This window comes from Lethenteron reissneri, chromosome 21 (assembly GCF_015708825.2).
Source record: "Lethenteron reissneri isolate LAM-NWPU_2019-01 chromosome 21, ASM1570882v1, whole genome shotgun sequence".
Taxonomy (NCBI): domain Eukaryota; kingdom Metazoa; phylum Chordata; class Hyperoartia; order Petromyzontiformes; family Petromyzontidae; genus Lethenteron; species Lethenteron reissneri.
The window spans coordinates 12,681,054-12,703,091 of NC_083799.1; the positions used below are offsets into that span (position 1 = coordinate 12,681,054).

Here is a 22,038-nt window from a genome sequence, read left to right on the forward strand (position 1 = left end):
GAAGAACAGGTCTGTCGATAAGACAGAGTCCGGTCCATCATAGAGACCCTCGCTCTGTCGATAAGACAGAGTCATTCAGACTCTGTCATTCAGACTCTGTCTTATCGACAGACCTGTTCTTCACCTGAGGACGGCTGCTTGCCGAAACATCGTGAGAATTATTTTATTATGTTTTATTTTTATTATTTTATTATTTCCATTCTACGTGACTTTACCGAAAGAACCAAGAAGATGTTTTTATTTTACCAGGTAAGGCCCACTGAGCGATGCAGCTCTTTCTTTCTGTAGCAACCTGGCCACACATAATCGCTCGACGAAGTGGCTTATCGCGTGGACATTTCTAGCAGCCAAATACTCAAAAACGCATGTTGATTCTACATGTGGAAGAAAAAACCTGAGGACCCGGAGAAAAAAATCACACACGACCAAGGGGAGAGAGACACGCAAAATATACAGCAGGCGTCAGGGTCGGGATCGAACCCAACATCTCCTGTATACCAGGCGAGGTAGTTAACATCATCACCTGCCCGTGCCTCCAGGCGTCAATTCTGTTCTGCTGCTGCTGATGCTGCTGCTCGTTAACCCCCATGAGAGCCTGGATAGAATCCCAAGACTCCACTTTTAAGAGGGTCCTGCTACATCGGGAGGTCTGGACAAATTTCCATTCCCGAGTGCGTTGGACGAAACTGGGGTAACCAATCGGAGGAAACTGGAGGTGGCCACAGAAATGTAGTACAGCAAGTGGGCGAGTGAATCCATCTGCGTGCCATTCCGGTTTTCTTCCCCACGTCAACGCTGAGAGAGCAAACAGTCTGCATCAGCAGCAGGCCATGTTTTCCCACCTGATGACGGACGCTTGTGTTGCGCCCGAAACGTCGTGATTTCTTTTATGATATTTTTCCACCTACGTGACTTTACCGAAAGAACCAAAGAGTATGGATTCCTGCAGTCACGAAAGCTTCAAATCAAGATTGGCCAAAACACCCCATTGCAAGACCCTCCTGAATCAGCCACGTGGAGACTCTGTGAGGCTCTCCCAGATAACGAATTATGTTATGTACATTATTATCATCGTCATAATTGTACATTATTTAACGATAACCATCAGACAACTGGGAAATTGTCGGACATGCAGAATTGTGTCAGACACAGAATTATTTATAGTTAATATCAGTCAGATTTTAATGAGATATTACTTTCGAGCCTTTGACAACGCGAATGAAAGCCCTTGCGAGATATACCTCATTATAAAAATATATGCACTTAAATGTATATTTGCATTAAAAAAATGTCATGACTTTGTTTCACGCGCTTATACCGTCTCACTTTTGTTTTGCCGTACTCTGTTCTGCGGTCCAGGTCTCCCTTGATGAGAGTTTTGGCAGGAAAAAAAACGCCACCGACACCACCACCACTACTACAACCACCAGCGCCACCACCGCCGCGACCACCACCGCCACCACCACCACCGCCACCACCACCACCACAACCGCCACCACCGCCACCACCGCCACCACCACCACCACCACCACCACAACCGCCACCACCACCACTGCCACCACCGCCACCACCGCCGAGATCACCACCACCGCCACCGCCACCACCACCGCCACCACCACTGCCGCGACCACCACCGCCACCACCGCCGCCACCGCCACTACCACCACAACCACCGCCGCCACCACCACCACAACCGCCACCACCGCCGCCACCGCCACCACCACCACAACCACCGCCGCCACCGCCACCACCGCCGCGACCACCACCGCCACCACCGACACCACCACCGCCACCACTGCCGCCACAGCCGCCACCACCGCTACCACCGGGAGGAATTCACCAAGACGCGATCTGCTTCAGCCGTCTCACCAACTGGGAATTTTGTCCAAAGTCTCCACGGACTCTACACCAGCTACTAAATCAAGGTCACATGTCCCACCCCCCGGACCCCACCTGCTGCATGATGTTTATTCATGGAGCCTCGATTATCTTAGACAAATGCGTATGATTAACTGCATGTGGTCGAAACCCGGATTCAAACCCAGGTTCTCAGCAGTCGGCAGCTCCGCTGTTCTAAGCTCTCACCTACCCGCCTTAAAGATCAACAAAAATCTAATCGGACATTTGATTAAGATCCAGAATATTTCCAACCCTAAAAGAAATCCACGTTGGCCTCACGATCCCGGCTCACGTCAGCAGATGATGTCCTTGGCATACAACGACTCGTTATTCCTACGCAGCCCAATTACAGCTTGTCCCCTCGTTTTCGGGGTGCTCAACAATTCACATTACATTACAAGGCGAGCCGTATGTAAGATCAAGCTATAACGCAACTAATACATACAATGTTAAGGAGTCGCTCAGTTTCTCACGAGACAACTGCGACGCTCGCAATCCAAGGATGAATTCGTTCTGCGTGCGGTTTCCTATTCAACTGAAACCGGTGGTGCTTCCACTAAACCAATGTTGCTGAAATATATCACTCCGAGCGGCGCTCTGCACGATGACGGTACGGGGGTTCACTGCAATGCTTGTGGGAGGGGTACGGGTAGGAGGTGGTGGTTGGTGCTGAGAGTGGGAGGGGGGGCTGCTCTCTGCTTGTGCAGCCTCGCACCTTGGGGTGCAGCTGCGCCCAGCGAGCGAACAGGGCTTGCTTGCAGAGCCGGGAAGGCTGCCCACCGTCCGCCTTCCCCGTGGCTCCGCTCACCGCTTCCAGACCCGGCTCCCCCGCGCTCCAGTTGAGGCAGCACACGGGCGCTTTGCCCGGCCGCCTCACATCGGGATCGCTGCTGCCTGCGAGGGTGGGAGAGTCGTGGGGGGGGGGGGGGAAGTGGAGGAGATGGGGTAGTGGTGGTGATGGTGGTGGCAGGCAAAAGGGGCGGCGCTCACAACAACGAGCGGTAGTGCCGGGCGGCTAAAACGCAGCGAGGTGGCAGAGTCGGAAAGCACATGAAGTGCCATATTAATAAAAAGTGTATATATACGGAGTGGTAGCTCATGTAATCTCTCATTTACTTGATACAGCTATCGTGGCTGTGACGGTTCCACCTGAAGACGGAAGCTTGTGTTGCCTCCGAAACGTCGTGATTTTTTATTTTTATTTTATTTTACTTTTATTAATTTTTATTTTTTACCTACGTAACTTTACCTAAAAAACCTAAGAATATGAATACACATGAAGTACACCTAGCCTGGTACATCAGTCAAGCGCAGCGCGACAACCTCATAGCTTTTAACAAACAGTTGGGGCATACGGAGGGCGGGGGGTGGGTGGAGGGGCAGCTTCAACGCTCCCGACACAGCCCCGCTCCATGCCCATGTGCGAGTTTCCGCGCTGATTGCGTGGTACGCGCGGTTTATTTAACCACTTTAATGGGGAGTTTTTTTATTTGTTTTCCTTATTGTGTTTTTTTTTGCATGAAGGCGGTGGCATCTGCGTCGAGCTCTCCTCTCTCTCTCTCTCTGTGTGTCTCTCCGAGGCCTTTATTTAAAATGTCACGGCAAAAGAATCGGGCCGAGAATAATGGAGCTCGGAGCTCCCCACAAAACGGCGTGTTAATCGGCTCCCTGTGATATTAAAATGTCAGGAGCTAATCTGGGTAATTGCTTTTTAACTGCTGTCATAATGCCGTTTGGGAACGTGACAGAGAGGCAGATCTTTAATGTCAAACGCCTGATAATTCAGACGGGGAAATTGCGGACGGAACACGATGGGACGGCCGTGCGAGATCAGCTGGAAATGTCAGCGGGTGTCGAACAGGCCAAGCGCCGGGGCGCACTACGCTCGATGATGATGATGATGCGTGTACTGCCTGTGTGTGTGTACTGCGTGTGTGTGTGTACTGCCTGTGTGTGTGTACTGCGTGTGTGTGTGTACTGCCTGTGTGTGTGTACTGCGTGTGTGTGTGTACTGCGTGTGTGTGTACTGTGTGTGTGTGTACTGTGTGTGTATGTACTGCGTGTGTGTGTGTACTGCGTGTGTGTGTACTGTGTGTGTGTGTGTACTGCCTGTGTGTGTGTACTGCGTGTGTGTGTGTACTGCCTGTGTGTGTGTACTGCGTGTGTGTGTGTACTGCCTGTGTGTGTGTACTGCGTGTGTGTGTGTACTGCGTGTGTGTGTACTGTGTGTGTGTACTGTGTGTGTATGTACTGCGTGTGTGTGTGTACTGCGTGTGTGTGTACTGTGTGTGTGTACTGCGTGTGTGTGTACTGTGTGTGTATGTACTGCGTGTGTGTGTGTACTGCGTGTGTGTGTACTGTGTGTGTGTACTGCCTGTGTGTGTGTACTGCGTGTGTGTGTGTGTACTGCGTGTGTGTGTGTACTGCGTGTGTGTGTGTGTACTGCGTGTGTGTGTGTACTGCGTGTGTGTGTACTGTGTGTGTGTGTACTGCGTGTGTGTGTACTGTGTGTGTATGTACTGCGTGTGTGTGTGTACTGCGTGTGTGTACTGTGTGTGTGTACTGCCTGTGTGTGTGTACTGCGTGTGTGTGTGTACTGCGTGTGTGTGTACTGTGTGTGTGTGTACTGCGTGTGTGTGTACTGTGTGTATGTACTGCGTGTGTGTGTGTACTGCGTGTGTGTGTGTACTGCGTGTGTGTGTGTACTGCGTGTGTGTGTACTGCATGTGTGTACTGTGCGTGTGTGTGTACTGCGTGTGTGTGTACTGCGCGTGTGTGTGTACTGCGTGTGTGTGTGTACACTGCGCGCGTGTGTGTACTGCACGCGCGCGTGTGTGTGTACTGCGTGTGTACTGCGTGTGTGTACTGTGTGTGTGTGTACTGTGCCTCTGTGTGTACTGCGTGTGTGTACTGTGTGTACTGGGCCTCTGTGTGTACTGCCCGTGTGTGTGTACTGCGTGTGTGTGTACTGCGTGTGTGTACTGTGTGTGTGTACTGTGCGTGTGTGTACTGCGTGTATGTGTGTACTGTGCGTGTGTGTGTACTGCGTGTGCGTGTACTGTGTGTGTACTGCCTGTGTGTGTACTGCGTGTGTGTGTACTGCGTGTGTGTACTGCGTGTGTGTGTACTGTGCGTGTGTGTGTACTGCGCGTGTGTGTACTGCGTGTATTTGAATGGGGAGTAAAATTGTAAATGTGGAAAGACGGAGCGTGGTGGGTCGCGAGGACGGGTTTGAAAAACCTGCCCTACTCCCCCCCCTCTCATCTCACTCTACTCCCCTCCACGCACTCTCCTACCTCTCCCCTCTCATCCCACTCTACTCCCCTCCACGCACTCTCCTACCTCTCCCCTCTCATCTCACTCTACTCCCCTCCATGCACTCTCCTACCTCTCCCCTCTCATCTCACTCCACTCCCCTTTACGCATTCTCCTACATCTCGTCTCTCATCTCACTCCACTCTCCTCCACGCACTCTCCTGCCTCTCCCCTCTCATCTCACTCTACTCCCCTCGACGCACTCTCCTACCTCTCCCCTCTCATCTCACTCTACTCCCCTCCACGCACTCTCCTGCCTCTCCCTTCTCATCTCACTCTACTCCCCTCCACGCACTCTCCTGCCTCTCCCCTCTCATCTCACTCTACTCCCCTCCACCCACTCTCCTAACCTCTCCCCTCTCATCTCACTCCACTCCCCTCCACGCACTCTCCTACCTCTTCTCTCTCATCTCACTCGACTCTCCTCCACGCACTCTCCTACCTCTCATATCACTCTACTCCCCTCGACGCACTCTCCTACCTCTCCCCTCTCATCTCACTCTACTCCCCTCCACGCACTCTCCTGCCTCTCCCCTCTCATCTCACTCTACTCCCCTCCACGCACTCTCCTGCCTCTCTCCTCTCATATCACTCTACTCTCCTCCACGCACTCTCCTGCCTCTCCCCTCTCATCTCACTCTACTCCCCTACACGCACTCTCCTACCTCTCCCCTCTCATCTCACTCTACTCCCCTCCACCCACTCTCCTACCTCTCCCCTCTCATCTCACTCCACTCCCCTCCACGCACTCTCCTACCTCTTCTCTCTCATCTCACTCGACTCTCCTCCACGCACTCTCCTACCTCTCATATCACTCTACTCCACTCCATGCACTCTCCTACCTCTCCCCTCTCATCTCACTCTACTCCCCTCCATGCACTCTCCTACCTCTCCCCTCTCATCTCACTCGACTCTCCTCCACGCACTCTCCTACCTCTCATATCACTCTACTCCACTCCATGCACTCTCCTACATCTCCCCTCTCATCTCACTCTACTCCCCTCCACGCACTCTCCTACCTCTCCCCTCCCATCTCAACCAATGACTTCTGTCTAAGCCACCCAGTCACCTTTGGCTCAGTGGGAGGTCTCTGCTTCTCCTCTGCTGCCACCACTAGTCTGGAGCTCCCGGCTACTCGTGCTGTCGACTCCATGGCCCTGTTCAGCTTCAGGATCTTCCTCTCGTCTGCTCCATGGCTGACGGCCTCCCTCTAAATACGCCCAGTATTGTCGCACCCGAGCCTTGAGACGCGATATACTGTAAATCCACATTTTGTAGTGGCCTTGTAAAATTGCATTAACTTTAATCAACGGCACTGCATCAACAATAATCAACCCCCAAACTCAGTTGGGTCTCACTCTCTCGAGCCACTGGCCCCCACCTCTCCTTCACCCCTCCCCTCGTGCGCTCACCACCAGAGCCGCGACAAACCCCCCACGACTCCCACACGACTGCCCTCCCCACCCCGACCGAGGCGCGCGATCGATTTGGCATCAATGTTCAAGTGCGACCCGTGGCGTGGCCTCCGCGCAATTCAGAAAACTGTTTCTCACCTCCACCGCCACTCCTCGCTGAACGTTTTAAATTAGCTGTGATTACGCACCCCACCAAGGGATGTGTATTACACGTTTTGACAATTACCATTATATAATAGTCCCAGCGGCCACACCGAGAAAATTACACACTTACAAAAAAAAATGTACCCAAGACTATTGTTACACTCCAAGCCAGCGGCGCGGCGTGAGCGAAAGAGCGGTCGGATATTGTGGCAGAAGTTCACACATAAATCGTCTTCCGCTCCGAATTCTCGTAACAAACTAAAGTTAAACTTTTTTCGTGATGAAGCTAGTTGTAATTACTGGCGAAACATCGTACTCAGATTGTAAATGTTGTGGCTTGGCTCTCCAACACACCGGTGGTGCTGTACTAGTATACTACACTATGCACTACAACACTATACACTACACACTACACTACACACTAGTGCTGTACTAGTGACGAATTGGCCACGTTCTGTTTACGTGACAACCCTTACTAGTTGGCTGTGTCGGGTGGTGGTGGGTTTAACGACACATTTATATATGTACGCGATCTAACCCAACAAAAAACCCTCTATCATGGATTATATTGGTCACGAAAGCCTACGTGTTAAACTCAACTTAAACTATTAAAAACTGGACCATTTCTCTTTTACCATATCATACTAATCATGCTTCAGAGTGAACGTTGTTGGAGATCCTGTGATGTCGTTCGCAAGAGTAGGCCATCGTGTGACACCTTAAAGTAATGAATCAGAATCTACGTAGCAATCATCGCCACCTATTGCAAAACACGTAGCAGGATCCTCCTATATTATTTTTCTTTCGGTAAAGTCACGTAGGTGAAAAAATAAAATAAAGTAAAAATAAAAAATAAATGATTTCGATTTAAAGCTTTCGTGACTGCAGGGATTCATCTTCTTGGTTCTTTCGGTAAAGTCACGTAGAAGGGAAGTAATAAAATAATAAAAATAAAACATAACAAAATAAAATAATTCTCACGACGTTTCGGCTACAACGCAAGCAGCCGTCTTCAGGTGAAGAATGAAGACGGCTGCTTGCGTTGTAGCCGAAACGTCGTGAGAATTATTTTATTTTGTTATGTTTTATTTTTATTCTTTTATTACTTCCCTTCTACGTGACTTTACCGAAAGAACCAAGAAGAAAAATAAATGAATTAAATCACGACGTTTCGATTGCAACGCAAGCAATCATCACCAGGTGTGACAACCGCACCTAATACATAGGCTTTTCAGACAGTGTGTTATATCTAGCAGTGTTTGCTAATGCACGCGAACCTTTCTGAGGGTGGGTAAAATATATGTAAAATCTGCACATTAAGTGTGACAATCGGCCGATAGGCCAAAACAATCTCTCACTTCGTTTGTGGAGATATGGAATAAACATATGGATCAGGCCATTGATAAAGCATAGGCGAACAAGAGCTGACACGTGGCGAGGTGCAGGCTTCAAATGACGTTTGAGAGCCAGAGAGAGGACCACGTGGTTTGGAGGATGCACGCAGCTCAGACACAATCACATCGACTGTTAAGAAAAGTGAAGTGGGCGTCGGCAGGACGCGTCGCTGGATAGAATGATGCAAGGCCGTAGCCATGGAGTCAGTATTGGGGGGGACCAAATCTTTCAGTGTGTCTGGGGGTCCCAACCCAGAAAAATATCTAAATTTGAAAACTAATTTCCTGCCTAAAATATAAAAAAATTCACTAACACATGGGATAGACTTTTTTACAATAATGTCTAATAGTGTATTGTATTACATTGCTCTGTTTTTACTTTTTTACCACTTCTTGTTTCATTGTATGTAATGGCAGAGATTATGGATTACTAAAGTACAACCATAACCACAATCATACAAACAGAAATCTACGCATTGATTTATATGAAGACAAGTCCAGATATTGTGGCAAAGGTTTAGCAAATTGTTGTTTTTATTTACATAGCATAGCAATTATTTTTATAGCAATATATTGGAGGGGGACATTTTGAGCATATAATAATATATTTTATAACATTATAATTACGGCCTTGGAAAGAGTGGCCGATGGTCGAGGCTAAGAACGGAGTAGCAGCCACCCCGGGAATGTGACAATGTGATGAGCTCGACGTTCAGGTACTTGTTGCGAATGTCGCACCGCAGAACAGTGAGACGTGGGGTGACAGGTCGGGGACCCCTTAATCCAGCAGTGGATTGTGCATGGCTTCTACCGATCATAATCACGTGACGAATCTACGCAGCCTAACCCCTATTTTATTTGTCTTAATGCACGATGTTTAATGCTCATCATCGTAATGCTGCCGCTGCTGATGATGATGATTCTGTAGCAACAATTGCGCTTGAAATAGCACCCTCCACACATCTTATCTCCATCTGCAATCCTTGAAATCGCATTAGCCTGTGCCGCTTGCCTTCATTACGCCAGATAACCCGGGCACTGATAAGACGACGGGTCCATTCCTATTAGCGCCGCCGGGATCTTATCGTTAATTACCACAGCAAGAGGGGGCGGGGGGAAGGGCTGTGGGGGGGGGGAGTGGCGGAGCGTCCTTGAGACGCCTGGGGTGCAGTGGGGGCTGTGTGGGGGGGGGGGGGGGCTGTATGGGGGTGGGGGCTGTGTGGGGGTGGGGGCTGTGTGGGGGGAGTGGGGTGGGGCTGTGCGGGGGGTGGGCTGTATGGGGAGGGGCTGATTGGGGGTGGGGGCTGTGTGGGAGGAGTGGGGTGGGGCTGTGCGGGGGGAGGGCTGTATGGGGGGGAGGGGTTGTGAGGGAGGGTGGGGTGGGGTTGTGTGGGGGGTGGGCTGTATGGGGGGGGGCTGTATGGAGGTGGGGGCTGTGTGGAGGGAGTTGGGTAGGACTGTGAGGGAGGGTGGGGTGGGGCTGTACGCGGTGGGGGGGGCAGCATGGGGGGGATGGGGTGGGGATGTGTGGGAGGTGGGGGGTCTGTGTGAGGGGGGTGGGTGGGGGCTGTGCGGGGAGCATGGGGGGGGGGGAATGTGTCGACGTTTTGTCAGCTCGAGTTGGGGTTGTTGGGGTGGATGAGTTGTTCGGTGGCTGTGTGTTCGCTGGCTGAGTTATTGGGTGGGGTATTGGACCGGGTGGGGTGTGTGGGTCGTTTGCTTGGGTAGGGTGCGGAGATTCTTGTGTGGCGACCCTCACCACATTATTGCTGAGGGTCGCCACATATTTGAAACCTTTGGGGTTTAGACAACAGGGCCGTACAACAGCATCCATTGCGATACTGTCCTGTACTTCCATGCTCCCCGTGAAGCGTGGTTAAACATCGCCCACAACTCGCAGTGGATCGACACGAGCTACCCGCTGGTGTACAACCACCAGCTCAAGGGAGGGCAATTTTACCTAAAGACGCGTCAGGTTCACACAGCCACCAGCAGCTGCAGCAGCTGCGGCTTGGACGCGGGGGACTTCGTTGATTGGCGCGGGGGGGGGGGGGGGGCGCTTGGGGGGCGCTTAGGGGGAGGGGCGGTGGATGGTTTGTGGGGGGAGACTTGAATCGGATTGTCCGCTACAGCACGCGTCGTCGTGGTGGAAGCGACGTGCGGGGCGGATGGACGCGACTCGTTCCATGGTGGCTTAGCCGGCGCTCGCTCGGGCGCTGCCGTAATCCCCTCCCCCCCCCACACACTCCCCCGGCTCGTTACGTCACTCATTTACAAGCGGCGGTGGGGGCCGGAGCTATCGATGGTACCAAAATGTTCTGTGACGACGGCAAACAGAAGGCCAAAATGTCCCCATAATTGAGTGGTGAGTTTTTGAAGAAATAAAAAAATCCAACTTTGGCATTTTCGATATCCGTTCAGGGTTTGCTCTTTTATATAATTTCGTAGATTGCTTTGCTTCATGTGTCTCGTGTTTTGGGAGTGGATCGGTGGCGCAGCGGTTAGGGCACTGGCACTATGACCCTGGCAGACAGCTGATTTTATATGTGGCCACGGCTAACATCAGTGGCTCAAGTGCCACGGCAGCTGTTTTTGTTTTTACTTATATTCTCGATTGATTGCCGTATTGTTTTGCTTTTATAATTTTGCTAATAAAGGTGACCTCTTGCAAATGGCACTCTATCCTGGTCTCTCTTGAGTTCTCACCCACGCGGTTAAACAAAGTACAGTTTACACTTGAACAATTATCTCCGAGCTGTGCCTGGATCTGACCAACGTAGTGAAGTATAGTCAGGTAGCCCCCATATCCGGCACAGCAAGAGGCGGCCTTCATCCAGCAGTAGATATAGCTCGATATGTCGTCTACCTTACCCAGCGATGGATTGACCAAAGGTCTGTATACACATTCGCATTACATCTGTAGACGGTCATTATATTGTCTTCATAACTTAAGAGCATTTGGCTGTATTAAATGTTCACGTTGATAAGCCACTTCGTTGACCTATCATTTGTGGCCAGGTCGCTTCCGAAAAAAATATCTACAGCTCAGTGGACCTTACTTGGTAAAATAAAAATAGGTTAGTTAAGAAAAAATTGTTGAGTTTATTAATTTGGTTACATTTTGTAAATCTTCTCCAATCGTGTTTTTTTTTGTACGAATCCAATTTGGCGTTACATCCTTTACATGACTTTCCGTGGCATATAACTTGGCTCTGTACGTAGAGATCGCACGCGTGCGAGGCAGGCCCTGTTCGTAACTCGGCGGCCTGTGTACGATTCTCTACAATGCCCCCCCCCCACCACTTCTTTATCAGCCACGGTGGAAAATGTGTGCGGGTGTCTGGTGAGCCGCACGCTTTTAACGCTCGAGCGTAAATCAGCGAAGCCCCGAGCCGAACCTAATTGTCTGTGGGGCACATTACAAATAAGCGTTGTTTAGTGGTTGTCTGATGAACGTCCCAGCGAACAGGAGGGGGGGCGCCGTTAAAGCCATCGGCCCACAGCTGCTTAATCGGTACCTCCAAAGGCGGGGAATGCTAACAATGGCTTTCTTGAAGAGATGTAATCCTAGATCACGAATGTGTGTGGCAGCAAGGTCACCGTGAGAGCTTCCTTTGGGACAAAGGCCGTTGAAGAAGAGTAACATAGTATCACAATAAACATGGCGACGTCAGGAAAACGTTAGAATGTGGTTGGAACCGTTGATCCAAAGTTGGGACAACGTTCAACCAACGTTAAATGTTTATTTGAATATTAGACAATATCGTTTTAGGGTAAATTCCGGTCCAGAACTTTCTTACTTGAAAAAAAAATGCTGCTGGATCGTAATATTTGGTTTGGAATGCCAAGAGAGAAATTGAATAAATGTGTATTTGTTTATATTTTGATGACTGGGGAAGAGCAGAGAAGAACGCCTGAGCCTATAGAGAATGGTGTTTGGGGCATCAGTGTTGTCTTTGTCACCGTGCGGATCAGAGAGATGGACGCTTAGTAAGCGCCTCGAAAATAAGTTGCTGGCATTTGAGCCCAGGCGTCTATGACAGACGCTCGGAAATGTGTGGCAAGACGGAAGACTCAATGCACAAGTCTGGAAGATTGTTGTCGATGTGAGTTGGCAAAAAAACGGCTGCGCTGGGTGGGACACGTGTGCAGGGTGAGATGCAGGGGGGGGGGATAGACGAGACAGACGTTGGAGTGGTATTCCTGAGGTCCGCGACTGAGAGGATTAGATTGTGAGCACAGATACATGGGTCTGTGGGTTCCTGTTTGAATGTATGAGTTTCTCGGTGAGTCTATGGGTTTTTGTTTGAGTCCAAGAACAGATGGTGGGATGACACTGTCAGGGTATATCTGGGATGTCGCTGCGTATATCTACGAATTTTGAATTTTTTAAACATTATTTTGCACAGAGAGCTAACAATAAAGTAAAATGATACGTAAATACACGAATGTGCCGTGTGTCTCTACCGTGCAGCAGCTGCTGTGGGATCTGAAGGTGCAGTCTACTGGGCATCTGTGAAAACTATTTGAGCCTTTTGGCGTCATCTGGTCGAACACCATATGAGACCAGGCTCTAAAGAAAGCTGTCTCTGGTGTGGACCAATCTGTTTCAAAGACAATGCATAAATTATCAGAGTATTGTTTTTGTTTGCATTTGACTGCAAATATTGTGGTTAATGTAAGCATGATTCCTTGCAAAAGGTGTCAGTTTTGTTGCCAGAAAAAAGGGGGAAAAACCCTATTAGTATATTTGAGATCTGTCAAAAAGAGCTTCAGACCTCAATCGGATTTCTCCAGTCGAAATAAAGATTCCGATTTTTTTTTTAAAGATAACATCCCATTCTTCTGCGGTGGGTGGTCTCAATCGCCGTGGCCACGATGACGTCTCGATCTCGACCTGAGAACCCGAGGGCGGTTCATGAGCGTGCGCGTGAGAGACTCACAGGCGAGGCGCGGCGCGTTGAGGCGGTAGGGGCCGGGAAGGTGCGTGACGCCACGCACGCGCGTGCACACCGCTCGCCACAGGTGCTGGGGGCGGTAGAGGCTGCCCAGCACCAGGCCGTGCAGGTAGATGGGCTCCAGAAGCCGGCTGAGCAGCGCGCCCTGCACGCCCAGCACGTTCCATCTGCACAGAGACACACGCGCAAGACAGAGATTCCACCCACCGTATTGCCTTAACTGACCTGTCTAGATTTGAAGTTTTCGTGACTGCAGTGATCCATCCTCTTTGGTTCTTTCGGTAAGGTCACGTGGGTATGAAATAAAATAAATTAAATCACGACGTTTCGGGCCCAACACAAGTGTCCGTCATCAGGTGGGACAACCACAGAAAGAAACAATTGCTGAAGTGGGCAAAAGGGCTGCTGTAACAGACCTGTTGGGTCAAGTGCTGTTCGTCAGTAGCACATGTGAAGGCCGGCACTGTGGCACACGAGAGGGTGGGAGGCCAGTACCACGCACCCGACCGAATTTGTCTCCCGAGTGGCGATGTTTATCAACCGCACCAGGTACTCACTTTAGGCTTAGTCGACCTAGGGGAGGCCCATGACCGGTTCAGATAATCGTCACTGGTGTTTGTGGGCGAATCGAACTCGGATCATCGGGTTCGTAGTACAGCGTAGCGCGAACCGCTAGGCTCCCCCTTCCTCCCGCCCCCACCCAACCAAACACACCCAGACACGCACGCACGCATCGATGACAACGACAACGGTATAAATACTGGTAAGTGTGGGAAAGGTGGTAACGGTGGTAAGGGGCCATCCATTTAGTACGTACGCTTGGAGGGGGAGGAGGGGTTAACCCAAATACGTCCGCTTCGGTATGGGGGGGGGTCTACTGACAATGTACGTGCGCATAGGAAACGGGGGTGTGGGGGGAGGTGAAGCTTCGATAATCATTTGTCGACATTGGCCTTCAAATGAGTTGGATATTCCGGCGGTGGACTGTTTGCTTAAACACGTTAATATTATTAATCCTTGATCGTTCTGCGTGGATTAAATATCGGCCGTTCTATAGGATTCGGGGGGGGGGGGGGTGCGTCAATCGTACGTACGCAGGTGGGGGGGGGGGTGTAAAAAGTACGCGTGGGTACAGGGAGTGGGAAGGGGTCAAGTTTTGACAGATTTTTTCGTACGTACTAAATGGATGGCCCCTAAAGGCACATCCCTGCTATTGCTTGCTCATGCCACTGCTCGTGGAAGGGAGGTCACGAGATGGAACTGTAGAGACAGCCGTGTGGTTGAGAAGGACATCGAGGTAGCCAGGTTCGTAGCCGAGGGTGCAGACCACTGCACCACCGCTCCCCATCGTCAGCACCACGGACAGCACCACGGACAGCACCACGCACAGCACCACGGACAGCACCACGGACAGCACCACGGACAGCACCACGTACGACCGTGTGCAGGACCGAGGGCCATGATAACGTCGTTGTGGGAGATGGAAGAATCCGTGTAAGTTTTCACCAAAAATCGGATGGGAAAAACTACCTTCAGTGGGTAAAGTACGTGTTAAGCGCGTATGCAGGGGAGTTTACTGGGCTCAGAGTCGGTGATTTACACATATACAGCGGTGCTCTGTAGCACAGTAGAATGTGGATAGAAAATGTGTTGGTTAAATCGAAACTTGTCAAGTCCGACCCAGACTGGTCAGTTTACAAGAGATCTGCAATGCATTATCAATAGCAGCGTCAACTATCTATAGAAACAGGTGAGAACCCATTTAGACGGCATTATCAATAGCACCATCAACTATCTGTATAAGCAGGCGAGAACTCATTTCGACGACATTCACCCTTGTAAGGGGGATATCTGAGTTACATTTCAATTAATTCTTCACTTGACAAAAATAAAAAAAGTTCTCACGACGTAAACCGAATAAAAATTGCAAGACAAACTAAATTACGAAACTATTGAATCGTGGCGTCCGACTATATTTTAACGGCATTATCAAAAAATAGCAGGCGGCGTTAAATAAACGTTTACCAGCGTGCGTTGCAGCGATGCCAATCGGATCCTTCGCCCTGGCAGAATACCCAGGGATTTTGCCAAATCCACTCTTTGCGCTGTTTGTCCGATTAATATTTTAATTTGCGCGCCGCTGTTTACCCCTGAGTCGCTGAAGCTCACGGCAGCAGCTCCCGGCTGAGCGAAACATCACAGGAACAGCAGCAGCAGCAGCCGATGTTGATTTGAGCCCAGTTCCGCGTGAATGTAACAAAAAAGAAAGTAATTCACTGCTTCTTGGTCCATCCACTGCTGGATGGATGCCACTATTTGACAGACCATAGGCTGGTCAGTGCGGGTTGGTCAAGTAGGGAAAACGGGAGTGTGGGGGGTGGGGGGGGCTATCACTCGCCACTGATGTTAGCCGTTGGCTCGGGAATTGAATTCAGTCCATCGTATTCAAAGACTAGTGCGCTAACTGCTGTGCCACTACTCCACCTTTGGTTATAGGCTATTTATTAATGTATAGAGCTATTCATTCACACTAAAAATACACATTCTCTATGCCCTGCAAATATCGTTTGTCACGATGACATTTTTAAAATTTTATTTTCAGAGGTCGAATTTCAGCAAAATTAATTGATAAACTACATTTAACATGAATGTAAGGGTAGCATTTTCTGATCGGGCTGAGACCATCAACCCACTATACAGGTTTCTCTCGCCTTATGCGAGAGATGCGATCCGAAACAAGTATAACCCGTAAAAACAAAGTTTTTCACTATAAATCCTTTATATGCGTGGCGGCTAGAGTCCTCTCGTCCTCTGGCTTGAGATGGCTGCCACCTATGGGTCAAATGATTGCAAGGCACCATTAAGCAATTGGTAATTAAATATAATATTTTTGTCCTAAAAAGTGTAAAATTTTGGAAAATATTTTTTCACGAACATTAATTGTCACGCACAACGAGTCTGTGTGAAAAATGTCAGCTCGATTGGATCACAGGAAGTGGGTTAAACAACGACAGAAAGATTTGCACGGTCCTAATCAAGCAAGCAAGTGAACTTAATATAAAGGATTTAAAGAAAGGGCACAAAGCGAAATCGCGTAGCATCGACCACACAGTCACCCAACGCACAAGGCACCGCACGTGACAGCTGCCTGCCGAGTAGCGCACGCAATGCTCAGTGTTGTCCCACGTCTGACTGCGAGATGTTAACTACCTCGCCCGGTATACAGGAGGGTCATCGGTTCGATCCCGACCGTGACGCCTGCATATTTGGAGATTGTGTATCTTTCTCGCCGTGGGTGCATGGATTTTGATTCGGATCCTCCGGATTTTTCCTCCACATTGAGAAACATCCGTTTCGAGTATTTGGCTGCTATACATTTCCACATGATCAGCCACTTCATTATCACATGTGGCCAGGTTGCTTCTGAAAAATATCTCTATTCCTCAGTGGGTCTTACCTGGTGAAATAAAAATAGTAATAGATTTTGTTGACAGAAAAAAGGGGAAAACTTATTCTCATATTTTTGGTACTGGCAAAGGAGGTCCCATGATGTAGATGCTCACCCCGAGCTCTCATTACTCTGATAGTGCGTTGTCTTTGTGCTGTACGCCTTTTTGCGTCCTCTGTTCTAACACCGTTTTGAGACTAGGCTCAAAAGAAAGCTGTCTCTGGTATGGACCAATCAGTTTCAAAGACAATGCATATACTATCAGAATACGTTTTGTTTGCATTCTGACCACAAGCATTGTGGTTAATGCAGACATGATTCCTTGTCAAAGGTTTCAGTTTGGTGTTTTAACATCTTAACACAACTGTTTTGTTGCCAAAAAAAAGGGGAAAACATAATCTGCTTTTGGTGTTTAGTTTGTTGACCTGCCCCCCGCATCTCGGATTAGCACGGTTGGCTAAGCACGTGCGAAATAAGTTCAACGTACATACACCCCCCTCACCCACTGAGATCCCCTCCATCACCACCTCTCTCTCCCCCATCGTGACGTCAAGAGATCACATTGAGGGCGTGCACGGTGCGGCGTTGAGCTCACGCGAGGCGTGCGATCCACGACCTCTACACCTCTTCATCCGCCCGTCGCTTTGCAATATCCCTCGTCCCTCTCCCCCTCCTGCCACCCTCGCCAACGCGTGCCGGCAAGCATCGCAAACAAATCTGCAATCTCTCTCCAAGCCCTAAATGTATTTGCTCAAGTGCGAACCCCGGATTATAATGAGACCTTATGGCTTTGGCTTAGGGCATCCATGCACTGCTCCGTCCCCCCACCCACCCCCATATTCTTCTCTTCTATAACCTATAAATGTCATTGTTTGTCTGTCTGTGTGTGTGCGGGCCCGACACTTGCGAAGGATTTGGCTCGCGAACCGTGGACTTGACGGAAAAAAAATTAACCCGTAAAAAAAAGTTTTTCACTATAAATCCTTTATATGCGTGGCGGCTAGAGTCCTCTCGTCCTCTGGCTTGAGATGGCTGCCACCTATGGGTCAGATGATTGCTTGCCACCATTAAGCAATTGGTAATTACATATTTAAAAATATTCCTAAAAAGTGTAAAATTTTGGAAACAATTTGCACGAAAATTAATTGTCACGCACAACGAGCCTGTGTGCAAAATGTCAGCTCGATTGGATCACGGGAAGTGGGTAAAAAAACGACCGAAAGATTTGCACGGTCATAAGCGCGCAAGCAAGCAAGCAAGTGAACTTAATATAAAGGATTTAAAAAATAGCCGGGTAGCACGCCACAAGCCCCGTGCTGAGCCACCGTTATTTTACGATTTCGCGTCCGTCACCTTTAAAGTGGTTTAATTCGCCATTTAGTGCTGTTTTGGGTTATTCATTTATTAGCTAGCGCGCGCTCGATCATACCAACTCACACGCGCCCCGTGGGTGGGAGGGCCCCTACCAAGTTCATTTGGGGTGAGGGGGGATTTCTCTTTCGTTTGGACACACGGATTCACAGCTCCCTTCAACTAACTATTATCAGTTTGTTTACATTTAAATCTTGACTTAAAGCTTTCGTGACTGCAGGAATTCATATTTTTTTGGGTCTTTCGGTAAAGTCATGTAGAACACATTTTTTTTAAAGAAAAAACTACGACGTTTCGATCGCAACACAAGCAATCTTCATCAGGAGAAAAAAGAGGTGGGAAAGCTGATGAGGCAGGCTGTTTTAGAGGTTTGAAATGGGTGTAGCCCAAGGGTCATAAACGAAGTGGGTGGGGCTAGTGATGTTAATGTGAGAAATGTGGCACAGATGGACTTCTCACCATGTCTAAAGGCATACCTTTCCACTACAGAACAGGAACTGGGGAAGAAAGTGTACCCAAACATGCAACGACACTTTCAAGATGTTAGCTGGCTACGGGAGAGGGCCATTTGGCTCCTAAAAAATTAACCCGTAAAAAAACTAAGTTTTTCACTATAAATCCTTTATATGTGTGGCGGCTAGAGTTCTCTCGTCCTCTGGCTTGAGATGGCTGCCACCTATGGGTCAGATGATTGCTTGGCACCATTAAGCAATTGGTAATTAAATATAAAAAACATTTCCTAAAAAGTGTAAAATTTTGAAAAAAAAATTTCACGAAAAGATATTGTCACGCACAACGAGTCTGTGTGCAAAATGTCAGCTCGATTGGATCTCAGGAAGTGGGTTAAAAAACGACCAAAAGATGTGCACGGTCGTAAGCGCGCAAGCAAGCAAGTGAACTTAATATAAAGGATTTAAAAATGATGCTGTTCACAGAATCAATTCCATGCTGTTGCACGAATTACCTGGAGAGAGCAAGTCCTACAAATCTATTGATTCAGTGTTGGACCATGATCAAATTGTTCACTATCCAGTTGAATTCTTGAATTCTCTGCAGCTCACGGGTGTTCCTCCACACAACTTACTACTAAAAATCGGGGCACCCGTTTTGCTATTCAGAAACTTGGACCCACATAGACTATGCAATGGCACGAGGTTAATTGTCTAAGAATTACATTCACATGTTATCGAAGCTACAATCATTACAGGCAATTCTAAAGGTGAAGTCCTTCTCCCTCGTATACCTCTGATGCCAAACGACACAGTCTTTCATTTTAGGAGGCTTCAATTTCCCATCCAGCTCAGCTTTGCAATGTCCATTAACAAGGCGCAAGGACAATCTTTAACAATGGTGTGACTGATTTTGTCAACTCCGTGCTTTTCTCATGGCCAGCTTTATGTTGGATGCTCTCGTGTAGTCAATGAAAAACATTTGCATCACTTTGCACCAGCAGGCAAAACCAGAAACATCGTTTACAAAGAGGCTCTTTGATAGCGGGGGGTGCGGCTCAGCAATAAGTGGCAGTTTCATTATATTGGAGAGGGCCTATTTTGTGTTTCATTACATTGGAGAGGCTCTTGCTTTGGTTGGGGGCGCGTCTCCCCTCCCACGTGTGCTGCTTTACCCCACGCCTGCTGTCGGCCGGTGCTCGCTGAGCCACGCTCACACCTCGCCGCCCTGTGTGGCCTTCACATCGCTTCCTTCCCGGGTCTCCTGCCTGCACCCGCGCCTACCGGCCAACATTTCGGTGGCATGGCCTGCCGGCGGCTGTTGGTGATGGCGCTCATGCAGCGCGGCTTCCTCGCCGTCCCACATCTCATCGCTCCATCTCCAAGTCTCCTGCCTGCCTCCTTGCCTGCCAAGTGTCCTGTCGGTGGACTGCCTGCCAGCGGTTGTTTGCGGCACCGCACGCGCGCTGTTCTTATATCGCCATGGCCATTACCTGCCCTGCCTCCTCCCTTCTACCCATTTAGCCCATTTATCTATTACAATTTATATATCGACTAAACTTAATTTGGAGCTTTCGTGACTGCAGGAATTATTCTTTGGTTCTTTCGGTAAAGTCACGTATAAAGATAAAATAATAAATTAAATTAAATACTAGCATACGACGTTTCGATTGCAACACAAGCAATCATCATCAGGTATAAATTGATTTCTAAGTATACTAGATTTGTGTTCCTATTTAATTTATACCTGATGATGATTGCTTGTGTTGCAATCGAAACGTCGTATGCTAGTATTTAATTTACTTTGTTATTTTATCTTTATACGTGACTTTACCGAAAGAACCAAAGAATAAATATCGACTGTGCTTCCTCAAGCGCCTTACTACAGCACCGTTAAAACAACAGTAATACAAACTACAGTACAAATACTTACGTCTTTTTATCCCATTAACCATTTACTTATGACTCGTAGCATTCAATACAACATGAAGGTGTATCATACAATTGAAGTATGACCTTCACTTTTGATTACAGTGTACTGCTCCTCTAAGGTGCATTAGCAATTGTTTGCATTTTCCCTCTTCATTGGTTCTTTCCCTAACATTACGTACATAGAAAACTAATCTTTACAAACTGAGTTGGTAAATAGAAAAGTAACAAATGTGTGTGTAAGTCGATGTGTGTGTAAGTCCATGTGTGTGTGTGTGTAAGTCGATGTGTGTGTGAGTCGATGTGTGTGTTTGAGTCCATATGTGTGTGTGTGTAAGTCGATGTGTTTGTGTGTGTGGGTCGATGTCTGTGTGTGTAAGTCGATGTATGTGTGTGTCTTTTTCGCTGGGGCAATGCCGGTACTTCCCGCTCGTATATTATATACGTGTATGTGTTTACATGTGAGTGTGGGAGCGGTAGTGTGGTGGTTAGCACACTGCGCTATGTGCAGTGTGCTAACCACCAACACCAGTGACGACTATCTGAACAGGTCACGGGCCTCCCCTAGGTCGACTCAGCCTCAAATGAGTACCTGGTGCTGTGTGTAAACATCGCCACTGGGGAGACAAATTCGTAGTGCTAGCCACAACACCACTTCGTGCTGACGTTCCAACCTTTCTAGGTGCTACTCGCTAACGGCGCTTGCCCCACACGTCTATGTCGGATATACGGGGATCTTTTGTGTGTGTATGTGTGGAAACCCTGCAGATGACCGTGCGGCGAGAGAGAAAGAGAGAGGGAGACCTGGGTGGGAGGGGAGCGGTTCTGACTTTGCTCGCGGTTTAAGCTCTACGGGGGTGGGGAAAGTGGAAATGGGCTTGTGTATTCTTAGGTTTTTTCGTTAAAGTCACGTAGGTAAAAAATTAAAATTAATAAAAGTAAAATAAAATAAAAATCACGACGTTTCGGAGGCAACACAAGCTTCCGAAACGTCGTGATTTTTATTTTATTTTACTTTTATTAATTTTAATTTTTTACCTACGTGACTTAACCGAAAAAACCTAAGAATATGAATCCTTGCAGTCACGAAAGCTTCAAATCTAGAATGGGCTTGTGTAGTCGTGCCGTGCTTTCTGTAAAAAAAGCAAACCTATGTTTCATGGCTCCTCAAAAAGCCCCCTACACAGCACTCCTCACATCTGCCTCCTGCACCGCAATCCCCCGGACTCTTCCATTAACCCGAGCTGCCTCTAAGTCGCCCGATCTGCTTAAACTGTGCCGTGTAATCTTTTGCGACGCGCTCAAAGCTTTGCGGAGCGACACTCGCAGCCGGCATGGCGTGATCACCAATTGCTCCAACTCCTCTCCCCTCCCTTCTCCTCTGACAAGCAAAAAGACACAGATCCTCCGTGTAGCCTCAACAGGATGTTGGGGAAAGTGCTGTTAGCGAGCTCGCAAGAGAGTGGGGGTTGGTCAACATGACCAATGACGGTTGGAGATTTTGTGGCCTTTTACTGGGCCTCCACTCGGTCGACTCAGCCTGAAATGAGTAACTGGTGCAGTGTGCAAACATCACTATTGGAGAGACAGAGGCTCCATGCTATCGATATTACAGCCTGGTGTGCCTGGTTGACCTTCGTAGGTGCTCGCTAACGGCACTCATACGTTGGAAATCTGTGCCTTTGTGCGCGTGTGTACCTGTGTGTGTGCGTGTCT

General features: G+C 48.8%; 1 protein-coding gene across 3 annotated transcripts in view; it reads right to left on the reverse strand.

The window, feature by feature from the left end:
- LOC133345252 (double-stranded RNA-specific editase 1-like) overlaps positions 1 to 22,038 on the reverse strand; it is a 212,762-nt gene that overhangs the window by 19,034 nt on the left and 171,690 nt on the right. For all 3 annotated transcript variants that reach the window (XR_009755426.1, XR_009755425.1, XM_061555846.1), the window contains exons 8-9: positions 13,111 to 13,292; positions 2,615 to 2,793 (exon numbers count right to left, since the gene is read on the reverse strand). Coding sequence is in view for 1 of the 3 variants with exons in the window: in XM_061555846.1 (XP_061411830.1) it covers positions 2,615 to 2,793; positions 13,111 to 13,292 (361 nt within the window). In the remaining 2 variants the exon portion in view is untranslated. The remainder of the gene's footprint in view (positions 1 to 2,614; positions 2,794 to 13,110; positions 13,293 to 22,038) is intronic.